Raw genomic sequence first — 22,730 nt, 5'->3', positions numbered from 1 at the left:
TTTACTCCCAGGAGTTCAAAGGAATGTTCTTTGTGATTTTGCTGTTGCCTCCCTGTCACATGCCACAGGCAGGAACAAACCTTCCACCCACTTCTCTGCGCCACACCTGTCAGATTGATAATTCTTTTAGAAACTCTTATCCAGGGGCCTTGTGAAAGACTAATTTTCCTAACTGGGTGCCTGTTTCTGGGAGAAGGGCCAAAGCTGGTTCCCTTTCTGTGCAAAGGAAATAATTAGCAGATGATGGAAGGTTTTGAAGCAACATCTTATTCCAAAGAGAAAAAGGGCAGAGAAACCTGAATCTGGAATTGGAGATTGAAGCATCTCTTGGGACTGGAGTTCTCCCCGGAGGCTATGCACAACTTTACTGAGGTTCATGGAATGCTGGGGAGAGGGTAAAGTAAAGGAAAAAAGATGGATGAGACCTTGGGAAAGCCTCCAATATGGCTGCAACCTTGGCTGCCATTAGAGTCACCTGGGAGCCCTTAAAACTGGTCCCAGGCCATACTCCACACCAATCAGTTTTTTCAAGCTCTCCAGGTCATTTCCGTTTGCAACCAAAGTTGGAACCCAAGGCTCAATATAATCGATTTCCAGTGGGAGAAAATTTAGCAAGACAGTGGGTGATTCTAGATCACTGTTAAGTCTGTCGTGAATCCCATTCAGGTTTTCACTGTACTAGCCCATCATCCAGTGGCTACACCGCAGGTGAAGAGTATTAAAGAACAAAAGACAACTCCTTAAAATTCTAAAATTCCCACCTCTTCCCCACTCCCTCGATCTCAGAGCCTTCTGCTTCCTGTACCAAAAGCTTGTTTAACATCCTTGATGACCAGTACATGGCTTTCTTTGGATTGTTTTCTGGCTTAGACTAGCATCACAGTGAATTGTGCTGTCCTCCTACTGGCAGTTATTCCAGGAAATAACGGCAAGGGTATTGATTGGTTGATTGCCGCTGTTGTCAGTGGGAATGACCCAGCTGGGTGGAATGAAATAGAGGGGGGTGGTTTGTGGGGGATGGATCCATAGGGGAAGTGCAGACTCCTAGGAAGAATGTATGTGACTGTCCACCTGGCTCAGTAGACTCTGGGAGCCCTGCCTTCCATGAGACACTCTGGAGGGTAAATGTCACTGGTCAATACTCTCAGGTATTGGAATTTGTGCTTAGTAGAGTGAGGAGTCAGGGGTTGGTTCAAGGGTAACATGAAGTCTCATCTGGGTGTGCCTTGGAACTGACTCAGCAAAACCTGCCCCGTGACATTACTATCGCCACTACCATCCCGCCCTGATCAGTGTCAGAAATAGCCTGAAACAGAGTTTGATTGATTTGAGTTCCTGAACCTGCAGGAGGTTATTGTTATTGTTCATCCTTTGTCCTCAATCCTTTCTTTTTTTTCCAGCCTACTGTCAGGGCTTAGATATTAATGGTCTTTAGGCTACAGTATCAGTGAGCATGGGCTTTCCTGTGTTATGTGTAGATAGGAGCAGAAATGGCCTCACTTAATGCCTTTGTCCTTGCAAAGACATTGGACTTAATAAGTTCTCTTTCTCTCTCATTTAAACATTTTGAGAAGGGAAAAACAATTATAAAATCTATGAATCAAAGATCTGTCTATGCCTAAATTTAAATGAAAGATAATTTAACTGTTTACCTGTGTCAGCACATGTAAATATTGACCTAGACCTAGTTTTTAAATGAAATTAAAAATGTTTGAAATTCGGAATTCTTTAGGGACATTTTAAAACATGACTCTCATCTCTTTTTGCCATTTATCAGGACAGAGGCATTGCTTAAAATGCTATATTCTTCTTAGTGTTTGAATCACAAAGAGGATCCTATTAATTTGCTCATTGTTTCTTTTTAATCTATTTTATAGGCTGAGGAAGACGTCCTCCTGCTCTCTACTCTTTCCTTCTCTTTGCTTGCTCTGTTACCTGTGCCCTGGACTACTCCTGGTCCTCCATATCCATCCACCATCATCACATCACTTCTGATCTGTGCCATTATTTATGAGCTGACTTCCCAACCCTTAGCTCTCACTGTCCTCGATATACTACCACCCTTTAGATTTTAGGGAGGGATGAATCCACATCTCTTTCTCTGGGCCTATGGTAAAGGAAAATGAAGTCTGGTTTTGTCTCCTGCAATATAATTCTGCTTTCTGGATGAGAATCCTGGTTTGGGGCGCCCTCTACTGGGTGCTTGGTTGCCGATGTATTTTCAAGGCAGAAGAAGACAGAGTTGGTTTGGTCATGGGGACAGAAACCTGGTTCTGGTTGTAATTCTGCTGTTGACTTGCTGTGGAACGTTGGACAAAGCCCTTCTCTCTTGGCCTCAATTCCTTCCATGTAATATTTTAGTGTAGATGGTCTGCTTTGTGCCCATAAAAACCCATATCCTCAAGTGGGCAGGACTTCTGGAATGGCTAAATGAGGATCTCAGAAAATCTCCCCAAAAAGTAAAGATAAACCTGGACAAAATTATCAAAGACAACCATTTAAAGACTCTGGAATTTGGCCAAAGGCATAGAATAAATTGAAGACTGTTAATTCAAGAAAGTCTATGGAATCTTGAAATCTCAGAACAGTGGAAGTCTGCAGTGTTTCAGCACCCCCTCCCCCACCTCCCAGTTCTGTGGTGGGGAAGTTGTACCTGGCTGGGTGGGCCGTGCCAAGAGGACTGGCAGTGGCAGCAGAGATCAACTGACTTTATTTGCAGCAGAGTATGGAAAATTCCATGCCCAGGGAAGTTGTGGAAAACAACAGTGACCTCAGTGATAAGAATCATGGAAGGCCAAAGTTGCAACTAGGCAAATGTTGCAATGTTGGTTAAGACAAGCAATAGACTGCCAGATCAGCCAGAAATGTAATGTGGAATAAGATATTTATAGAGGGTCTTGTAAAGCTGCCACATATACCTGGTGGTCTGAAAGGGGTGCACAAGGCTGTACACACATTCACTGGAGACTAGAGGCAGCCTGTATGAGTCCCCAGTTCCTGGAGGAATGTGAGGCCTTGTGAATGCAGAAAGTAAAACCTGGAAATACTTGTAAACTTTAGAACCTTGAATGAATTCTCCAAACTACACAGAGCTCCGTAGGCAAAGGGTAAAGCCTCACTGGCTCAAGATATGGCTCAACCTCTGACCAGTCACTGGATGACCATTAAGCTATGCTGGTCCAGGAAGCCAGGCTTAAAGATAAGAGCAAGAGGGGGCCAGCCCTGTGGTTTAGTAGTTAAGTTTTTGTGCTCTGCTTTGCTGGCCCTGTGTTTACAAGTTCAGATCCTGGGTGCAGACCTACACACCACTCATCAAGCCATGCTGTGGTGTCATCCCACATACAAAAATAGAGGAAGATTGGCACAGATGCTAACTCAGGGACAATCTTCCTCAAGCCACAAAAAGAAGATTGGCAATAGATGTTAGCTCAGGGCCCATCTTCCTCATTAAACAAACAAACTAAGAGAGCAAGAAAAGCCAAAAACCAACAAAAACAAAACAACCTAAGGAGACAAACTTAAGGTGGAGCAAAATGGCAGGGTGAGCTGACTCTCTCACCTCCAAAGTACAACAAAGGACTGAAAAAAACCCTGAATTTCAGCTAATGAACCTAATACCAGGACTCAGAGACCTACAGTATCAAAAGACAGAGGACGGAACCCCGCTGCCCACCTCGGAGAAGCTGGAACGGGGTAGGAGAGAATATCAGTCCATCCACTAGAAACCGGGATTACTGGGCGGGTCTGGGAAGGAGCAGGGGAGGGGCCGCATGACCAGGGGATCATCTAGGACTCCTGCCACCAGTACAGTGGAAACCCGCTGAAGGGGGAAAGCTTCCCTGCACAGGGACCCCATAAATGCAGGGCCCCGGGAGACCAGAGAACAGAACTGATCAAATCCAGATCCGTGGCGAGAGAAACCACCCCCGCCCTGGCAAAGTGCACTGGGCGCCGCCATCTTGCCCGAAGGCGGAGAGCTCAGAAAGTGCGGCACTTGACCCCCATCTAGTGGCGACAGGCTGAAACTGCAACCGAATTCTACCACAATGCGAAAAAAAACGCTCCTCTACCATCCAGCAATTTATAAAAGCCCCAGACCAGAAGGAAAATAATAAAAACATAGAATTAAGTCCGGAGGACTTGGAATTAGGTAAACTAAATGAAAATGAGTTCAGAGCAGCTATAATCAAAAAACTCAATGAGGTAGAGAGAAAGATAGAGAAACAAGCCGAGTTCTGGAGTTACTTCACATAAGAGATTGAAATTATAAAGAAGAATCAAACAGAATTACTAGAGATGAAAAACACAATGGACCAGATAAAACAGAATATGGATTCCCTGAATGCCTGGGTAGACTCCGTAGAAGAGCAAATTAGCGTACTTGAAGATAGACAGGCTGAATGACTCCAGACAGAGGAAGAAAGAGAGCTAAGGATGAAAAGGAATGAGGAAAGTATTAGAGAGATAGCAGATTCAATGAGGAGAAAGAATTTAAGGATCATAGGAATTCCCGAGAACGTAGAAAAGCAAAATGGAGCAGAAAGTGTGCTTAATGAAATTATAGAAGAGAACTTCCTAAATCTAGGGATTGAGGGAGAAATGTGTGTAGAGGAAGCTTTCAGATCTCCTAGATTTGTCAATGTAAAAAGACCTACTGCAAGGCATATAGTAGTACAAATGGCAACAATGAATGACAAAGAAAGAATACTCAGGGCTGCAAGACAAAAGAGAATTACCTACAAAGGAGCTCCTATCAGACTTTCAGCAGATTTCTCTGCAGAAACCTTACAAGGTAGGAGAGAATGGAGTGACATATTCAAAGCTTTAAAAGATAAAAATCTTCAGCCAAGAATACGCTAGCCAGCAAGAATATCCTTCAGATATGAGGGAGAAATTAAATCTTTTTCAGACAAACAAAAGCTAAGGGAATTTGTAACCAAAAGTCCTCCACTACAAGAAATCCTCAAGAAGGCTCTCATACCTGAAAAAAGAAAAAAGGGAGAAAGGGGTCACAAACCACAGAGTAGGGAGACAGATAAATAGAACCAGAATAGGATAGCAAATATTCAACTATAACATTAGGATAAAGGTAAGGAAACTACCAAAGCAGAGATGATCTTATCACTCTAACTACACACTCATAACACAAGTTGGAACAAGAAGTGAAAATAATAATTTAGGAGGGGAAGAGCAAAGGGACTAAATTAGTCTAGGCCAAGTAAGTAAGAGACCACCAGAGAATAGACTATATTATACACGAGATTCTAGATACAAACTTCAGGGTAGCCACTAAACTAAACAACAGAACAAAGACACAAAACATAAATAAGCAAAATCTAAGAAACCCAGCATAAGAAATTGCAGTATCAAGTGGGTAGGATAAAGCACACAGGAAGCGAAAAGCAGGAAAGCCAGATAATGAGCAACAGATTGACAGCTTTAAGTCCACATGCATCAATAATCACTCTCAATGTAAATGGATTGAACTCTCCAGTAAAAAGACACAGAGTGGCAAAATGGATTAAAGAACAAGATCCAACAATTTGTTGCCTCCAGGAAATACACCTTAGCCCCAAGGACAAACACAGGCTCAGAGTGAAGGGGTGGAGGACAATACTTCAAGCTAATAGCAAGGAAAAGAAAGCAGGTGTTGGGGCTGGCCCTGTGGCTGAGTGGTTAAGTTTGCATGCTCGGCTGCAGGCGGCCCAGTGTTTTGTTGGTTTGAATCCTGGGCACGGACATGGCACTGCTCATCAAACCACGCTGAGGCAGCGTCCCACATACCACAACTAGAAGAACCCACAACAAAGAATATACAACTATGTACCGGGGGCTTTGGGGAGAAAAAGGAAAAAATAAAATCTTTAGAAAAAAAAAAAAAGAAAGCAGGTGTTGCAATTCTTATATCAAAGTGGATTTCAAAATAAGACAGGTAAAGAGAGACACACAGGGACAATATATAATGATCAAAGGGACACTTCATCAAGAAGAAATAACGCTTATAAATATCTAGGCACCCAACATAGGAGCACCAAGGTTCATAAAGCAACTATTAACAGACCTAAAGGAAGATGTTAAAAACAACACAATAATAGTAGGGGACCTCAACAACCCACTCACATCAATTGACAGATCATCCAGACAGAAAGTCAACAAAGAAATAGTGGAGCTAAATGAAAAACTAAAACAATTGGACTTAATAGACATATATAGATCAATTCATCCTAAAAAAGAAGAATACACGTTCTTCTCAAGTGCGCATGGAACATTCTCAAGGATAGACCATATGTTGGGAAACAAGGCAAGCCTCTACAAATTTAAAAAAATTGAAATAATAACAAGCATCTTCTCTGATCATAATGCTATAAGGCTAGAAATTAATTACAGGAAAAAAGCTGAGAAAGGCACAAAGATGTGGAGACTAAACAATACACCACTGAAAAAGCAATGGATCATTGAAGAAATTAAAGAAGAAATCAAAAAATACCTGGAAACAAATGAAAATGATAACATACCATACCAACTCATATAGGATACAGCAAAAGCTGTATTAAGAGGAAAATTCATTGCAATACAGGCACTTCTTAACAAACAAGAAAAATCCCAAATAAACAATCTTAAACTACACCTAACTGAACTAGAGAAAGAAGAACAAATAAAGCCCAAAGTCAGCAGAAGGAGAGAAATAATAAAAATCAAAGCAGAAATAAATACTATTGAAACGAAAAAGGCGGTAGAAAGGATCAATGAAACAGAGCTGGTTCTTTGAGAAAGTAAATAAAATTGACAAACCCCTAGCCAGACCTACAAAGAAAAAAAAGGAGAAAGCTCAAATAAACAAAATCAGAAATGAAAGAGGAGAAATAACAACAGACTCTGCAGAAATACAATGGATTATAAGAGAATACTATGAAAAAGTCTATGCTAACAGAATGGATAACCTAGAGGAAATGGAAAAATTCTTGGACTCCTACAATCTCCCAAAGCTCACTCAAGAAGAAGCAGACAATCCAATCACAAGGAAAGAGATTGAAACAGCAATCAAAAACATCCCAAAGAATAAAACCCCAGGACCAGATGGCTTCCCTGGGGAATTCTACCAAACTTTCAGAGAGAATTTAATACCTATCCTTTTCAAGCTATTTGAAAAATTTAGGGAGGATGAAACACTTCCTAACACATTCTATGAGGCCAACATCATGCTGATACCAAAGCCTGACAAGGGCACCATGAAAAAAGAGAACTACAGGCCAATATCACTGATGAACATAGATGCAAAAATTCTAAACAAAATTTTGGCCACCAGAACTCAGCAATACATCATGATCAAGTGGGATTCATACCAGGGACACAGGGATGGTTTAACATCCGCAAATCAATCAACGTGATACACCACATCAACAAACTGAGGAATATAAAAACCACATGATCATCTCAATAGATGCAGAGAAAGCATTGGACAAGATCCAACAGCCATTTATGATAAAAACTCTGAACAAAATGGGCATAGAAGGGAACTACCTCAACATAATAAAGGCCATATATGACAAACCCACAGCCAACGTCATACTCAATGGGCAAAAACTGAGTGCCATCCCCCTGAAAACAGGAACGAGACAAGGATGCCTTCTATCACCACTCTTATTTAACCTAGTACTGGAGGTCCTGGCTAGAGCAATCAGGCAAGAAAAAGGAATAAAAGGAATCCAAATAGGGAGGGAAGAAGTGAAACTCTCGCTGTTTGCAGACGACATGATCTTATATATAGAAAACCCCAAAGAATCCATTGGAAAACTCTTAGAAGTAATCAACAACTACAGCAAAGTTGCAGGATATAAAATCAATTTGCATAAATCAGTAGCATTTCTATATTCTAATAACGAACTAACAGAAAACTCAAGAACACAATACCATTCACAATTGCAACAAAAAGAATAAAATACCTCTGGGTAAACTTAACTAAGGAAGTGAAGGACCTATATAATGAAAATTACAAGGCCTTTCTGAGAGAATTGGATGACGACATAAGGAGATGGAAAGACATCCCATGTACATGGATTGGAAGAATAAACATAGTTAAAATGTCCGTTCTACCTAAAGCAATCTACAGATTCAATGCTATCTCAATCAGAATGCCAATGACATTCTTTACAGAATTAGAACAAAGAATCCTAAAATTTATATGGGGTAACAAAAGACCCCGAATTGCTGAAGCAATCCTGAGAAAAAAGAACAAAACAGGAGGCATCACAATCCCTGACTTCAAAACTTACTACAAAGCTACAGTAATCAAAACAGCATGGTACTGGTACAAAAACAGGTGCGCAGATCAATGGAACAGAATTGAAAGCCCAGAAATAAAACCACACATCTATGGACAGCTTATCTTCGACAAAGGAGCTGAGAGCATACAATGGAGAAAAGAAAGTCTTTTCAACAAATGGTGCTGGGAAAACTGGAAAGCCACATGTAAAAGAATGAAAATTGACCATTCTTTTTCACCATTCACCAAAATAAACTCAAAATGGATCAAAGAGCTAAAGGTGAGACCTGAAACCATAAGACTTCTAGAAGAAAACGTAGGCAGTACACTCTTTGACATCTGTATTAAAAGGACCTTTTCAGACACCATGTCTTCTCAGAGAGGGGAAACAATAGAAAGAATAAACAAATGGGACTTCATCAGACTAAAGAGCTTCTTCAAGGCAAATGAAAACAGGATTGAAACAAAAAAACAACCCTCTAACTGGGAAAAAATATTTGCAAGTCATATATCTGACAAAGGCTTAATATCCATAATATATAAAGAACTCTCACAACTAACAACAAAAAAATCAAACAACCCAATCAAAAAATGGGCTGGAGACATGAACAGACATTTCTCCAAAGAAGATATACGGATGGCCAATAGGCACATGAAAAGATGCTCATCATCGCTGATCATCAGGGAAATGCAAATCAAAACTACACTAAGATATCACCTTATACCCATTAGAATGATAAAAATATCTAAATCTAATAGTAACAAATGTTGGAGAGGTTGTGGAGAGAATGGAACCCTCATACACTGCTGGTGGGAATGCAAACTAGTGCAGCCACTATGGAAAACAGTAGGGAGATTCCTCAAAAAATTAAAAGTAGAACTACCATAGGATCCAGCCATTCCACTACTGGGTATCTATCCAAAGAGCTTGAAGTCAGCAATTCCAAAAGTTCTATGCACCTCAATGTTCTTGCAGCATTATTTACAATAGCCAAGACATAGAAGTGCCCATTAACAGATGAATGGATAAAGAAGTTGTGGTATATATATACAATGGAATACTACTCAGCTGCAAAACAGAACAAAATCATCCCATTTGCAACAACATGGATGGACCTTGAGGGAATTATGTTAAGTGAAATAAGCCAGTTAGAGAAGGATAATCTCTGTATGACTCCACTCATATGAGGAATTTAAAAATGTGGACAAAGAGAACAGATTAGTGGCTACCAGGGGAAAGGTGGGGTGGGGAGTGGGCACAAAGGGTGAAATGGTGCACCTACAACACGAATGACAAACATTAATGTACAACTGAAATCACATAAGATTGTAACCTATCATTAACTCAATAAAACAAAACAAAACAAAAACAAACAAACAAACAAACAAACAAAAAACAACCTAAGGAGATCCATCAATGGTTGCATGCTGTGAGGGAAACAGATATCACAGAATTAGTCCAGATGAGTCACTAAAAAACCAAACAAATAGCAACAGCTACCAGCCCTGGGGGGAATCAGAATCCAAACTGTTGAAAGCCAAACACAAGGAGAAAATCTTGAAAGTAGCAAGAGAAAAAAGACTCATCATGTACAAGGGAACCATGATAAATTAATAGCTGACTTTTCATCAAAAACAATGGAGGCTATAAAGCAGTGGGATGGTGTATGAAACTGCTTAAGAAGAAAAACTGTCAACCAAAAATCCTATATTCAATAAACTATCTTTCAAAAATAAAAGATCGTCTCGGGTAAATGAAGGCTGATAGAATATGTTGCTAGAAGACTTGTCTTAGAAGAAATATCAGGAGCTGGCCTGGTGGCGTAGTGGTTAACTTTGTGTGCTCTGCTTCAGTGCCGCAGGGTTTGCAGGTTTTGATCCTGGGTGCAGACCTATGCACCGCTCATCAAGGTATTCTGTGGTGGCATCCCCCATACAAAATAGAGAAAGACTGGCACAAATGTTACTCAGGGCCAATCTTCCTCACTGAAGGAAAAAACCAGCCAAGAAAGATCTTCAGGTTGAAAGGAAGTCACTTCACATAGTCACTGTAATCCACATGAAGAAATACAAAGCACAGTCAAGGTAATTACATAGGTTATTATGATAAAAGAGAATAAATCTATATTTTATATTTTATTCTATAAATTATTCTAATTTAAAAGACAATTGAATGAAGCAATAATCATAAAGTTCTGTTGTGGGTCTTCTAACATGCAAAGAAGTAATAAATATGACAATAGTAGCCCCAGGGGGCGGGTTGAAATGAAGCTATTTTGCATTAAAGGTATGACATCAGACGGTAACTCAAGTCAACAGGAAGAAACTTGAATCAATTAAACACTCCACAAAAGGCAGAGACCATCTGACTTATTAATACAAGATCTGCTTATATGCCATCCGCAGGAGGCACACTTTAGAGTCAAAGTCATAAACAGATTGTAAGTAAAAGAATGTAAAAAGATTCAAACAGTAACCACAGCTGGAATGGTTATACTAATAACAGACAAAACAGACTTTAAGACAAGAAATATTACTAGAGAAAAAGGGAAACATTTTATAATGATAAAAAGGTTAATGCGTCAGGAAGATATAACAATTATAAATGTATACACACTTAACAACATAACCCCAAAATTCACGAAGCAAAATCTGTTAGAATTGAAGGGAGAAATGGGCAATTCAGAAATAATAGTTGGGGACTTAAGTACTCCACTCTCAATACTGGATAGAACAACTAGACAGAAAATCAGTGAGTAGATAAAAGATTTGAACGATGATATTAGCCAACTTGACCTAAGTGGCATTTACAGAATATTCCTTTCAACGATAGCAGAACACATATTCTTCTTATGCATACATGAATATTCCTCAGGATAGACCATATTCTAGATTACAAATTTAAAGAGATTCAAATCATACAAAGTATTTTCTTTGTTCACATCAAATTAAATTAGAAATTAATCACAGAATGAAATTTGGGAATTCTACAAGTATTTGGAAATTAAGCAACATACTTCTAAATAATCCATAAGTAAAAGAAAAATAGAGAAATTAGAAGATGCTATGAGTAGAATGAAAGTTAAAACAGAACATATCAAATTTTATGAGGTGCAGTTCAAGCAGTGCTTAGAGGAAAATTTATAGCTGTAATTGCCTATGTAAAAAAAGAAGGAAGATTTCAAATGAACAACCAAGGTTCCTACTTTCAGAAACTAGAAAAACGAAAGCAAACTAAACCCAAGGCAAGCAGAAGGAAAGAGAGGATAAATATTGGAGCAGAAATCAATGGAATAGAAAGCAGAAATCAGTAGAGAAAATCATGAAACCAAATGTTGGTTCTTTGAAAAGATCAACAAAATCGACAAACCTTTAGCTACATTGACCAAGAAAAAATGAGAACTTAAATTACCAAAATGAGGAGTGAAAGATGGGACCCACTGCCAATCTTATAGAAATTAAAGGATAATAAAGAAATCCTGTGAACAGCTTGATGCTCCCAATTAGAAAACCTAGTGAAATGAACGAATTCCTAGAAAGATACAAATTACAAACCTGGCTCAAGAATACCTAGAAAACCTGAATAGACCTACTGCAAGTAAATTGAATTAGTAAATAAAAATCTTTGCATGAGGAAAAGCTCAGGCCTAGATGGCTTCACTTGAGGATTCCTCGATATGTTTAAAGAAGAAAAATTACGAATCCTTCACAAACTCTTTCTGAAAGTAGAGGAGGGAATGCTTCCCAACTCATTCTCTGAGGCCAATATAACCCTGACGCTAAAGTCAGACAGAGAAAAGAACTAGAGACTAATATCTCTTATGAATGTACATGTAAAAATCTTCAACAAAATACCGACAAATTGAATTCAGCAACATACGGAAAGGATTACATACCATGACTAAGTGAGATTTATTCCAGGAATGCAAGTTTGGTGAAACACCTCAAAATCAATTAATGTAATATACCATATTAACAGAGTAAAGGACAAAAATAATATGCTCATCTCCATATACCCAGAAAAAGCATTTGACAATATCTAACAGCCATTCATGACAAAAATCGTCTTAAAAAATTAGCAATCAAAGGAAACGTATTCAACCTGAAAAAGTGCATCTGCAAAAAATCTGCAATTAACATCATATTTGATAATGAAAGACTAAATTAGGAGTAAGACAACGAGGGCCACTCTCAACACATCTATTCAATGTAGAAAATCCTCAGGAATCCACAAAAACACACTTACGACACCATTAGCATTGGTAAATATGTTCAGCAAGGTTTCAGGATACAAGATTAATACACAAAAATCTTTTGTACTTCTGCATGTTAGAAATGAACCACCTGAAGATGAAGTTAAGAAAGCAATTCATAACAGCATAAAAATACTTAGGAGTAAATTTAACATGAAAGCTAGACTACAGAACATTGCAAAGGGGAAGTCAAGAAGATTTAAACAAATGAAAAGACATTTCATGTTTGTAGATTGGAAAACTCTAATATTAAGGTGGCAATCCTCACCAAATTGGTCTGTTAATTGAACAAAATCCCTCTCCCAGTAGGCATTTTTTGAGGGGAGAGGGGATATAAATTGACAAGGTGATCTTAAAATTTATATGGAAAGGCAAAGGACCCAAAATAGCCAAAATAGTATTGAAAAAGAACAAAGTGGTTTAAGCAAAATGTGGTGTGTCCTTATACTGGAGTACCGACACATGCTTCAAATGGATGAACCTCAAAACCTTATGCCAAGTGAAAGAAGCCAGACACAAGAGACCATGTGTTATATGATTCCATTTATATGAAATGTCCAGAAAAGGCAAATCTATAGGGACAGAAAGCAGATTAATGATTGCCTGGGGCTGGGGGGAGAGGATAGGGGGAAAAAAGGTAAGTGACTGCTAATGGGGACAAGGTTGCCTGGGGTTGGGGATGAGAAATGAGAATGAGGAATCTTTTTGGGATAATGGACATGTTCTAAAATTAGATTGTGGTGATGGTTGCACAAACTGTAAATTTACTAAAAGTCATTGAGTTGTACCGCTATAATGCATGAATTTTATGGGATGTAGATTATGTCTCAGAAAAGCCTTAAAAGAAACAGGTGAAAAACTCCCTTTTACTTCTGTGAGTTTTTGCCCTGGCAAATGGCTGTCCTTGGCCAGGGAAATAGGGCTGGGAATCTGGAAGAGAGATGTAGCCTCGAGGAAATTAGACTTAGACTAAATGGGCAAATTGTTGCAAACTTGGGACAAGCAAGGACATTAATGTAAAGTTGATGGGTGGGTGGGATGGTTCACATCTCTCTGCTGGCTCTGACTTCCTAAGGGAGAGAATCCGTGAGCAGAGCTTCTCCCCAGTATCATTCTCGGACAAACTTGGGGACAGTTTGGGAGGGATGCGCATTATTGGAGGAGAAGGATATGGACTATGAGAGTTCATTTTTTCTTTTGTTAGTTTGGGTTTGCAGTGGCAGAGGCTCTGGGTTTTCTTTTTTCTTTCTTTCTTTCTTTTTTTAAAATTGTGGTAAGAGCACTTAACATGAGATCTACTCTCTTAACAAACTTTCACGTGCACAATACTGTATTGTGTACACACATGTACACACACACACAATGCCTCTTAGATGAACAGTCTTGCTCCCCCAGGGCTCTTTGAAGAGATAGTGCATCAGTAGTCTGGGTTGAATCAAGAGATGGACACCACAAGGTAGGTTAAACAGGGGACGTTTAATGTAAAGAGTTATTAAACTATGATAAAAGAGCAACTGTAAAATGTGAAGAAACTCAATATGGTCTCCCAGACCTGTGGAAGAGTAGTCAAGGAGGGATAGACCTGAAGAGCTTCAGACCACATTGGAGAGTATGGTCCACCCACTGGGAAGCAGAGAAGTTTGGTTTGGCCAGGCTGGAGCCCGTTGCAGTTGCTGGGCAAGTGCAACCCTTTGGAGTGTAGGCAGGGAGCTGACTATCGGAAACTGCTGGGGTGGGCATACAGAGTAGGGGGGACCCTCTGGGCCACAGGCAGGCCATGCAGGTAATCCACACAGGGACTCGAGACACCAGCAGGGGCAGAAGGCCTTTGGGCACTGATTTCTTTCTTGAGAAGGCCCCACAAAGGTTATTGCCAGGCCAAGGCTGCAAGACTGATGGGGATAGAATGTTCTGGGCTCAGGCAGAGCTCTACTAGATGTCCTCACACCCCGCCTGCTGACCATCATTCCGCCACCCCAAGCCAGAAACTGCGGGAGCTCGCCTTCCTCTTTTAATGTCCCTCCAATGCCCTCTATTGAGAAAACTTAACATGGTGCTCAGTTTCAAGGAGAAAGGCTTATAGGGGAGTTCCATCACTTATCACAGAGCGTTTTCAGAGGGTGCATTCAGAGTGAGAGGCAATACATTGATAAGTGGCATAGTTGGCCTCGATGGCTTTAATAATGAGAGGGACAGCAGGACGGGGAGAGGTCCTTTGGTCTTTTGTGTGAAGAGAGTTTCCGCAGCCTGGGTTTCTGTGAAGTGACAAAAGGCAGTGTCTTTAGCTGACCTGGCTGATCCTCAAACAGGGTCTCTGGAGTTCCCTGGGCATGCGCTGTTTCTTTATTTTGTTTTATTTTTTTCCATTCTAGGGCAAACCAAAACCCAGACCTGGAGACCTGATTGAGATTTTCCGAATTGGCTACGAGCACTGGGCCATCTACGTGGAAGACGACTGTGTGGTCCATCTGGCTCCCCCGAGTAAGAGTGGATACTCTATTGAATTATTGATATTGAAGTTAGCAAAGTAAAAAGAAGTACAGCTAATTGCTGTGTTCCTCAGCTGCTGCCCTTTAGCGAGAAAATGACCCAAAGCACCACTGGACCCTAATTTACTGTCTGATAGAGCTTGGTCTCTGTCTACCAAAAACTGCGGTGTCCAGCTCTCAGAGAGATGCAAGTTAAAGTAGCCCCCAGCTTCCCCGACTGCTTAGACCACCCTTTCTTTTAAAATGCCAGTTTCAGAATATGAGCCTCCATTTGTATTGGCCACAATTTGGTATCCTTCCTCATATTTCTGAGGATTCCCTAGGATGAGTACAGATGCTTACGTGTTCTGATTGTTGCTTGCTTCTGGTTGTCTCCAAATTCTGCTTCCGGCTTCCTGATCACCTTTGTTACCTCCACCCTCACCTTGTCTTCCTGCTCTTCCAACCTGTCCCAGGATGCTCTACCCTCAGGGTGGGCAGAGTTTCTCCTGTCATTTCTCAAGGCACTGTTAGCACAAGGCTGAGATTAAGCTAGTGGTTAGCTAAATTTTAGAGGAGATTTGCTCGGGGCTGGGGGTAGTGATAACAGAAGATGACAGCATAGAATGGGAAACAACTTATAACTGGGCATTCAGCAGCGTTGGCCACAGTGGTCACCGTGGGAGATGGGACCTGGAGGAGTTGGGAGAAGGGAGGGAGGGGCTTCACTGCATATTCTCTGGTGGCTTTTGAATTTTACATCTTGGGAAAGTTCTCCCCATTCAAGATTAAATTATGGAGGGACACCGGTACCAAGGGCCTGTGGCTACACCTTATTCACTGCTCTTGTCCCTGCATCCTGCCCTCCTCCGTTGTCTAGCCTCTCTCCTTGCTGGGACCTTGCCTCAGAGCAGAGTCCTGCCCCCATCGCTTCTTCTCCGCCCTATCCACTCACACCCTTCCCCATTTCTCTGCCCCATCCACTCACACCCTTCCGCATTTCCCAACTCAGAGGGTGCATGAAGAATGGAAAAATTGCTTCATCTTACACACTCCACCACCTCTCCTTTCCAGATTAAATCCAGGAACCTCCCTCTTGTACAACCAAAGAGATCCATTAAAAGTTATGACTCCACTCTCCCCTTAGATCTTTCTCTAAAAATGAATTCCGTCTTCTTTGTTCTGGAAAGTTGAATTGCCTACTGCCAGCTTTTGTAAAACCAGCAGGTTTTCTTCAAATACGTAAGAAAAGAACAAGGGATATTTCTTGCTCTTGGACAACTTACAGAGGGGAAGGGTTCACATATTGGCATATCCATACTATTGCAGCAGAAAAAGTCCTGGTTTTTACCACCCCCTCGACCTTGGGCAGGTTCCTGGCCCTCTCTGAGTCTCTGTTTCCTCTAAGGACTGAATATGATGATATAGCAGCTCTCACACATTTCTTTTTTCAAAGCTATGGAACTCTGTTTTTAAACTGTTAATGAAAATCCCAATGTTTGAGTAGAGAGAAAGGCGAAATGGCTCTGGGGGTGTTGCGGGGGTAAGCTGGTGGGTGGGGATGGGTACCATCCAGAGCCCTGTCTGCTTGGCCTCACCTGTGCCTCTGCCATGGCTCCAGACGGAGGCTTGTCATGGAAGCACGTGACAGCCCCTTCCCAGGAGCTGACGCTTACACAGGGTGCTCGTCACACGTTTGTGAAGATTACTGAAGTCTGGTTAGGAAAAGAAGACTCCAATCCTAGGACTTGGTCAGGTCTGTACAACACAAGATTGAGTCCCGGGCCACATTGTAAGGTGCCTCTGGAGTGTTTGAGAAAGAGATTGCTGTGGGGGTGGAAGATGGGGAGTGCAGTGCAGGGCAGAAGGCTTCTTGGGAAAGTTGGTCCTTTTCAGTTCATTTAACCCAACTCCCCATCCTCTGCCGTGCCTTCTCTCGATGGTGAAACCAAGACCCCAAAGGGAAGCAGCTTACCCACGGTCTTGGAGTGAGCCAGTACTCTGCCCTGCTACCCCTTGTGGGTTTCCAACTTTTGTTTATCTTTGGTCTCTAGGTGAGGAATTTGAGGCCGGCAGCATCACTTCCATCTTTAGCAACCGGGCCGTCGTAAAATACAGTCGCCTGGAGGATGTGTTGCATGGCTGCTCCTGGAAGATCAACAACAAGCTGGATGGGACCTACCTGCCCCTGCCTGTGGACAACATCATCCAGCGTACAAAACAGATGATCAACAAGATAGTGCAGTATAGCCTGATCGAAGGGAACTGTGAGCATTTTGTCAACAACCTCCGATACGGTGTGCCCAGGAGCCAGCAGGTATGGCTCCATTGGCTCTGACGATGGCTTCCCACTGAGCTTTCGTGGGCTTGTCATCTTATCAGAGATCAGAACGGTGATCAGCGTTTTCGTATCATTTGTTGTACTAGTTGGTTTTCTATTTCTGCAGGACCTACAGTTCGGGAGGTATTTTTCCCCTTGTTGTCCCAAGAAGGAGTAGAAAAGGCAAAAGGCTTAACAGTAAAACCACTAGGTGGAGTCCTGGCTCTGTGCTTTACTAGCATGGTCTCCTTGGTCAGGCCATCTTATTTCTGAGACCATTTCTTCCTTTACAAAATGGAGATAGACTTAAGTAGACACTTTATTGCTAAAGTTGCAAACTAGTAGCCTGTAGGCCACATCTGGCCCACAGAATGTTTTGCTTGGATGAACAGTATTTTTTTTTCTTAATTTGAATTACTTGCCAACATTTAAAAATATAGAAATTTTGTATAAAAAGATGTGGATTCCCAGACTGTCTTGAAAAACTGATCAAGCCATTGGCCCACATTCCCGCTTGCTGACACTCTGTGGGGCCACGTAGTGGCTGCCCTTTTAGATGGGTACATTGGGTTAGGTGTGCCACCTACCACCTTCACCCACATTACCTGCCTGGCCCGTACTGCATGTGGATTTGTGACCCCCGCCATGTAGGATGGTGATAAATGTGGTACAGTACAAGTGAAAGAGCCTTGAGAGTCTGCATATCTGTAACAATATGAGCTGCTCTGGTCAATATTTGATCCTTACTAAATCCCATGAGACAAGTGGAAGTATTTATTATCGTCTTTTTAATAGTTGGAAAAAATCCAGGGTGAAAGGTGAAACATAATTTTTGCACGTTCTTTCCTGTGTTTCTTAGGTTCTTTTAACATACTGGCTCAAATCCCAATATTGGTCTCTCAACTATCACTATCCCATCTCTCCGTGGAGATTGACAGGCCTCACCCACTCCCCCCCTGCACCCTCCCACTTTCTGCATCTTCTTCCTTTACACTCTGCATTCTCTCTTAGTCTCATTCCCTTCTTGCAAGGTCTTGCTCCAGTGCTAGGGGCTTGGTGGGCTCTGGTATGAGGGGTCTCCCATTCCATGAACATTTGTACACAAAAAGAAGACCCGAAGGATTAAGAGGATTATAGGAGGCCCTTCTAAGGAGCCTGAGCCTGGCAGTCATGACCTTACCAAGCAAGAGGGCCTGATGCCCGATGCACATAGAAAGCCAATACTATGGCACCAGCTTTGAGAAAAGAAAAGGCTTTATTGTGAGATTGACCAGCAAGGAGATAGGAGGCAAGGCTGTCAGATCTGTCTCCCCTGTCCAGGGTTTGGGCTGAAATTTAAGAGTTTAGGGGGAACAGACTGGTACACAGAAGTGCTGGTGGGGCAGGTTTTGATTGGAAGGATTTACACGTTTATGGTAAGGTGTGGAAAGGGGCTTTAACACTGCATCTTCCCCGACAACGGACCCCTCGCTTCTGAAGAGAGTGCGGCTTTCAAGTCCTGGTTGTGTCTCGGTCCTTTGGTTCTGTTGGGGAGAATCTTTGGTTCCAGGTGTTATTTCAGGTCAAAATTTTCTCCTCTGTGTATGCTCAGCTACATGACTTGTAGTTTTGGCTCACTGCCCCTGGAAAACAACTTTAACATTCTGTTGTTGATAAGACGGGGTCAGTTTAAACTGGTCCCATGGTTACAGTGAGATCTAAGCCCAGATCTGAGTGTGGACGCTAATTCACTGTGTGACTTTGTCCAAGTGACTTCCCCTCCCTGGCTCTCAGATTCTCTGTATGTAGAATGAGGGCCTAAGTGACTTTGCCACTCTGAGATCCTTTGCTCTGAGCCCCACACTGGAGGTAGACCCTGGGCCAAATGGCTCTGAGGGAGGAAGGGGACCAGAAGCCCTGGATGCTTCCCAGGCAAAGGGGAGTGCATCTGCCTCTGATGTCTGTCTCAGGCTATCCTGGCTTCTCTAGGTCTCTTGCAGCTCTGGGATCTCTGGAAATAAAGGATAGCACAGGTTGCTTCCTCCTGTAGGAAAAAGCTACAGGCAGGCCAGTACCTGAAGGGGAGAGGTGAGGTCGGGAGAGGGCAGGACACAAGCCTGGGATTGTCACTGAGTGTGCTGTGGACTAATCTGCCTTGCAGGTGGAGCATGCCCTGATGGAAGGAGCAAAGGCTGCTGGAGCAGTGATTTCAGCGGTAGTGGGTAGCATGAAGCCCAAACCAGTGACTGCCTGACGGTGCTGAAAACTCCAATCAGGGGAGGAGCTGCTGACAGCAGCAAAGAGAACGTGCCTCTTTTCCTCCCCTTGCCTTCCTCTCTCAATGGTCCCATGTAAGAAAATTGTGAGCTTCTGGAAGAATCTAGAATGTATCCAATTACCCCTCCAGAAATACATCCAAAAATGTGACCATAGACCCATGGACTCTCAGGATGGGAAGAACCTAATATTTGCTATGCATCTATTAGGCACCAGGCACTGTGCTAGGCGTTTCATATACTTATTTCATTTTGCTCTTTGTAAGCCGGAGCCTTGCCTATTTCTTAGGCTGACCTAGTCTGAGATGCTTGAATGCCATCTGAAACATCCTGGAAACCTCTGCTGGAACATTCCTAGTAATGAAGAACTCTTTTCAGAAGTTCTTTTTATTGAACTAAAACGTCTCTAGCTTGTTTCCATTTATCCTAGTTCTGCCCTTTCAGACCCACAGTGCGGTTCGGGGAAGGAGGACTTTAGGGAAACCTGCAACTCACTATTCAGGACCATCTGTGCCTTAATCCAGGAACACCTTTCCCGAGAAATATTTTCTTTTTAAAATTATATATCAGCTTTCTTCTTTATTGTTTAAAAAACCGCAATTTTAGGTATAATCAATAAGACCATTTTATCTTGCTTTTCTACTTTGTAAGTACCAGAAGGTTTGAAATTTCTATTTTCACTGATTCCAGATGAATCTTTGAAATAATTTAATCAGTGGACTTCTTTATGAATGAGGGTGAGGGAGAAGTGATTTCTGTGTTTCGAAGAATGTTGACATGATGGAAGATCTACAATTATGACTGGGGGTTATTAGTGTCAATTGAAAGCCACAGCCACCCAACAAAGCCGGAGAAGGCCTCTCAAAATGCCTAGGAAATATGAAGAAGGTGGAAGGGAGCAGGATGGAACCCCCAAAACTTTTCACGTAAGATCGGTTAGGGTCTCCCACCAGCCTTTCTCCTATTTGGAGAACATAGATCTGCAATGAAACTCTTCAGTTTTTTCCCCTCCGTTCTTCTCTTATTAATCCAAATAGGAGATTATTAATTGACTGCCTCCTCCTGTTTCCTAGACGCTGGAGCCTGGGTGTGTGTCTTTGTCTTCCACCTCCCCTTCCTGAGTGGCCCCTCTCTTTGTTTTGTGTGGCAGTTCCAGGTGCTGGTAGTTAGAGCATGACCTCGTTTCTGTGAGTCATGACTAGGATAAAGCCATGGCCCCTAGTTCCCCAGTCATCTCCCCCACCCCCAAAATCACATGAGTTCTCAATACATCTTCCTTCAGTCTCTTCATTCATTACAAGGTCTAGGTTGAGACTTCCTTTGAAGCAGAACCCGAGTACCAGGAATTTCTCAAGCAGAGTCCCTTTAACTTCAAAACAACTGAGTCATGTATCAGCGAATCTTTTGATCTGAAGATGACTTTGAACACACAGACCATATTAATCATTAATTGAACAAACTGGATGTTGTTTGATTAACAAACAACTCCTGCATGCCAGGGAGGGTTTAGTAACCTCCAAGCAAAGGACTCATCCATCTCTTGCTTACGTTTGGGGCAGAAGGACACTTCCCTGGCTTCTTTACAGTTTGTGCCCAGAGGGGCAAAGACTCTCAGGAGCGTATCAGGGCTTATGTTTACTCTTTCATCCAACAAACATTTTCGAGTGTTTACCAAGTGCTATGCCCTGGCTGCCCCAACCTTTGCCTGAACCCACGAGCAGTGGTCAGGGATGGCAGTGAGAAGTTCTGAGTCCGTTGAGAGGACACAAGGCATGATGGAGCACGGAACAGAGACCACCGGCTGGAGAGCAGTCTCCTTCTGCTTCCGAGTTGTTCATCAAGCTCTGCACTGCACACCCCACACTTTGCAGATGAGGAGATGAGGGTTTCTTACAATGTTATTAAAAAAACCTGTGGCAGTTTCTGCACTCTAGGGTAAAAACTGAAATCTCTGCTTGGAGTAGGACCACTTGGGTGAGCCTTTTTGTTGTAGAGATAAGGCATGTACCCAGTGTTGGTGGGGGCATCCTGTGGAAAAGTAATCTGAATGCAAATGTTCCCGAGATGTTAAATACTGGTCTCTTGTTTGTATGCTTATTTTTAGTGTTTATTCCTTTTAAGTTTGGGAGGGTGAGAAGGTGGGGGCAGTGTCACTTGGCACGATACACGGCAAGTCAGAGAACATGAGCGTGCTCTGTTCCTTAGTGGGAGGGAGGCCCAGGTATTAGGTACACATGAGCCCACAGGTGCTGCACACATTCCAGATGTTTTGCTTAATGATAGAAGGCCAAGTTCAGGAGATAGTGAATAACCTCTGAAGAGAGTATTCTGACAATAAAGGGATCTGGTTTTTCTGGCTAGGAGTGGGAGATAGGGACTGGAAAACATGTCAGGCAGGGGATGCTAACTGAGTGAAGGGGCATGAACCCCACCCCTGGGGCAGCAGGCCAGAGGCTGAAGGGAGAAATGGACCCCTTGTGACACTAGGAGTAGAAATAAACTCCTTCCCAGTTCCTAGTTTTAAGCTTTTGTCTTAAGCTTCTAATCGCATTTTGTTATTCTCAAGCCTAGCGCTGAGAAGGGGAGTAAAAGAAGGGACCAGTGTGTGTGGTTTGCGATACACAAGAGGGCCGTAGCTATGGAGAGAAGAGGTTCAGGGACCACCAGAGGGAGTTCTTAGCAAGCAAGAAGACGAGAGAGGTTCCATATCCATGTCTTCTGGAATCCTTCGGGAGACAACTGGATTTCCTGCAGTCACGTAGGAGGAGAGCTTGGCCCAAAAAGTAAGATTTGAAAGGAAAAGATGACTCCTGAATCTGTAGGACTTGGGTGATTTCATCTCACATAGTCAAGTGCCACGTAAAGTCAGAGGGCATTGGATACCCTACATTTTGACAATCATAGACCATTTAGACCCCTACACTATTCTACTGAAACTTCTTTCATCACTTTAGCAGAATGGAAAATGGTTATACAAACTCTTAAGAAGGCTCTTTGAGTCACTAAAATTCTGTTCTCTCCAAGTTTTTGTTCCCAGTGCTTTTGAAGCTGACGATCAGCTAGGCAGACTCTTTACGAGAAGGCAAGTATTTATGAATTCTAGGTTGCTTCTTGCTACAGAGGAAGTGATTTTTGTTTTTTCTTGATTATGGTGTTTTTTTAAAAAACATT

General features: G+C 42.1%; 1 protein-coding gene across 4 annotated transcripts in view; it reads left to right on the top strand.

Moving 5' to 3' along the window:
* Positions 1–22,730, top strand: part of PLAAT5 (phospholipase A and acyltransferase 5) — a 59,944-nt gene that overhangs the window by 7,776 nt on the left and 29,438 nt on the right. The window contains exons 4-6 of one of the 4 annotated variants that reach the window (XM_070565369.1): positions 14,889–14,997; positions 17,039–17,301; positions 19,445–20,828. In XM_070565369.1, the coding sequence (XP_070421470.1) occupies positions 14,889–14,997; positions 17,039–17,301; positions 19,445–19,537 (465 nt within the window). In that variant the 3' untranslated portion in view covers positions 19,538–20,828. Of the gene's footprint in view, positions 1–14,888; positions 15,004–17,038; positions 17,302–19,444; positions 20,829–22,730 lie in introns of those variants that run through there. The other 3 variants (XM_070565368.1, XM_070565371.1, XM_070565370.1) reach the window with 3 other exon arrangements.

This window comes from Equus przewalskii, chromosome 11, assembly GCF_037783145.1.
Source record: "Equus przewalskii isolate Varuska chromosome 11, EquPr2, whole genome shotgun sequence".
NCBI classification, from domain to species: Eukaryota; Metazoa; Chordata; class Mammalia; order Perissodactyla; family Equidae; genus Equus; species Equus przewalskii.
Note: the sequence above shows the minus strand (reverse complement) of the source record. Positions and strands in the feature narration are given on the sequence as shown.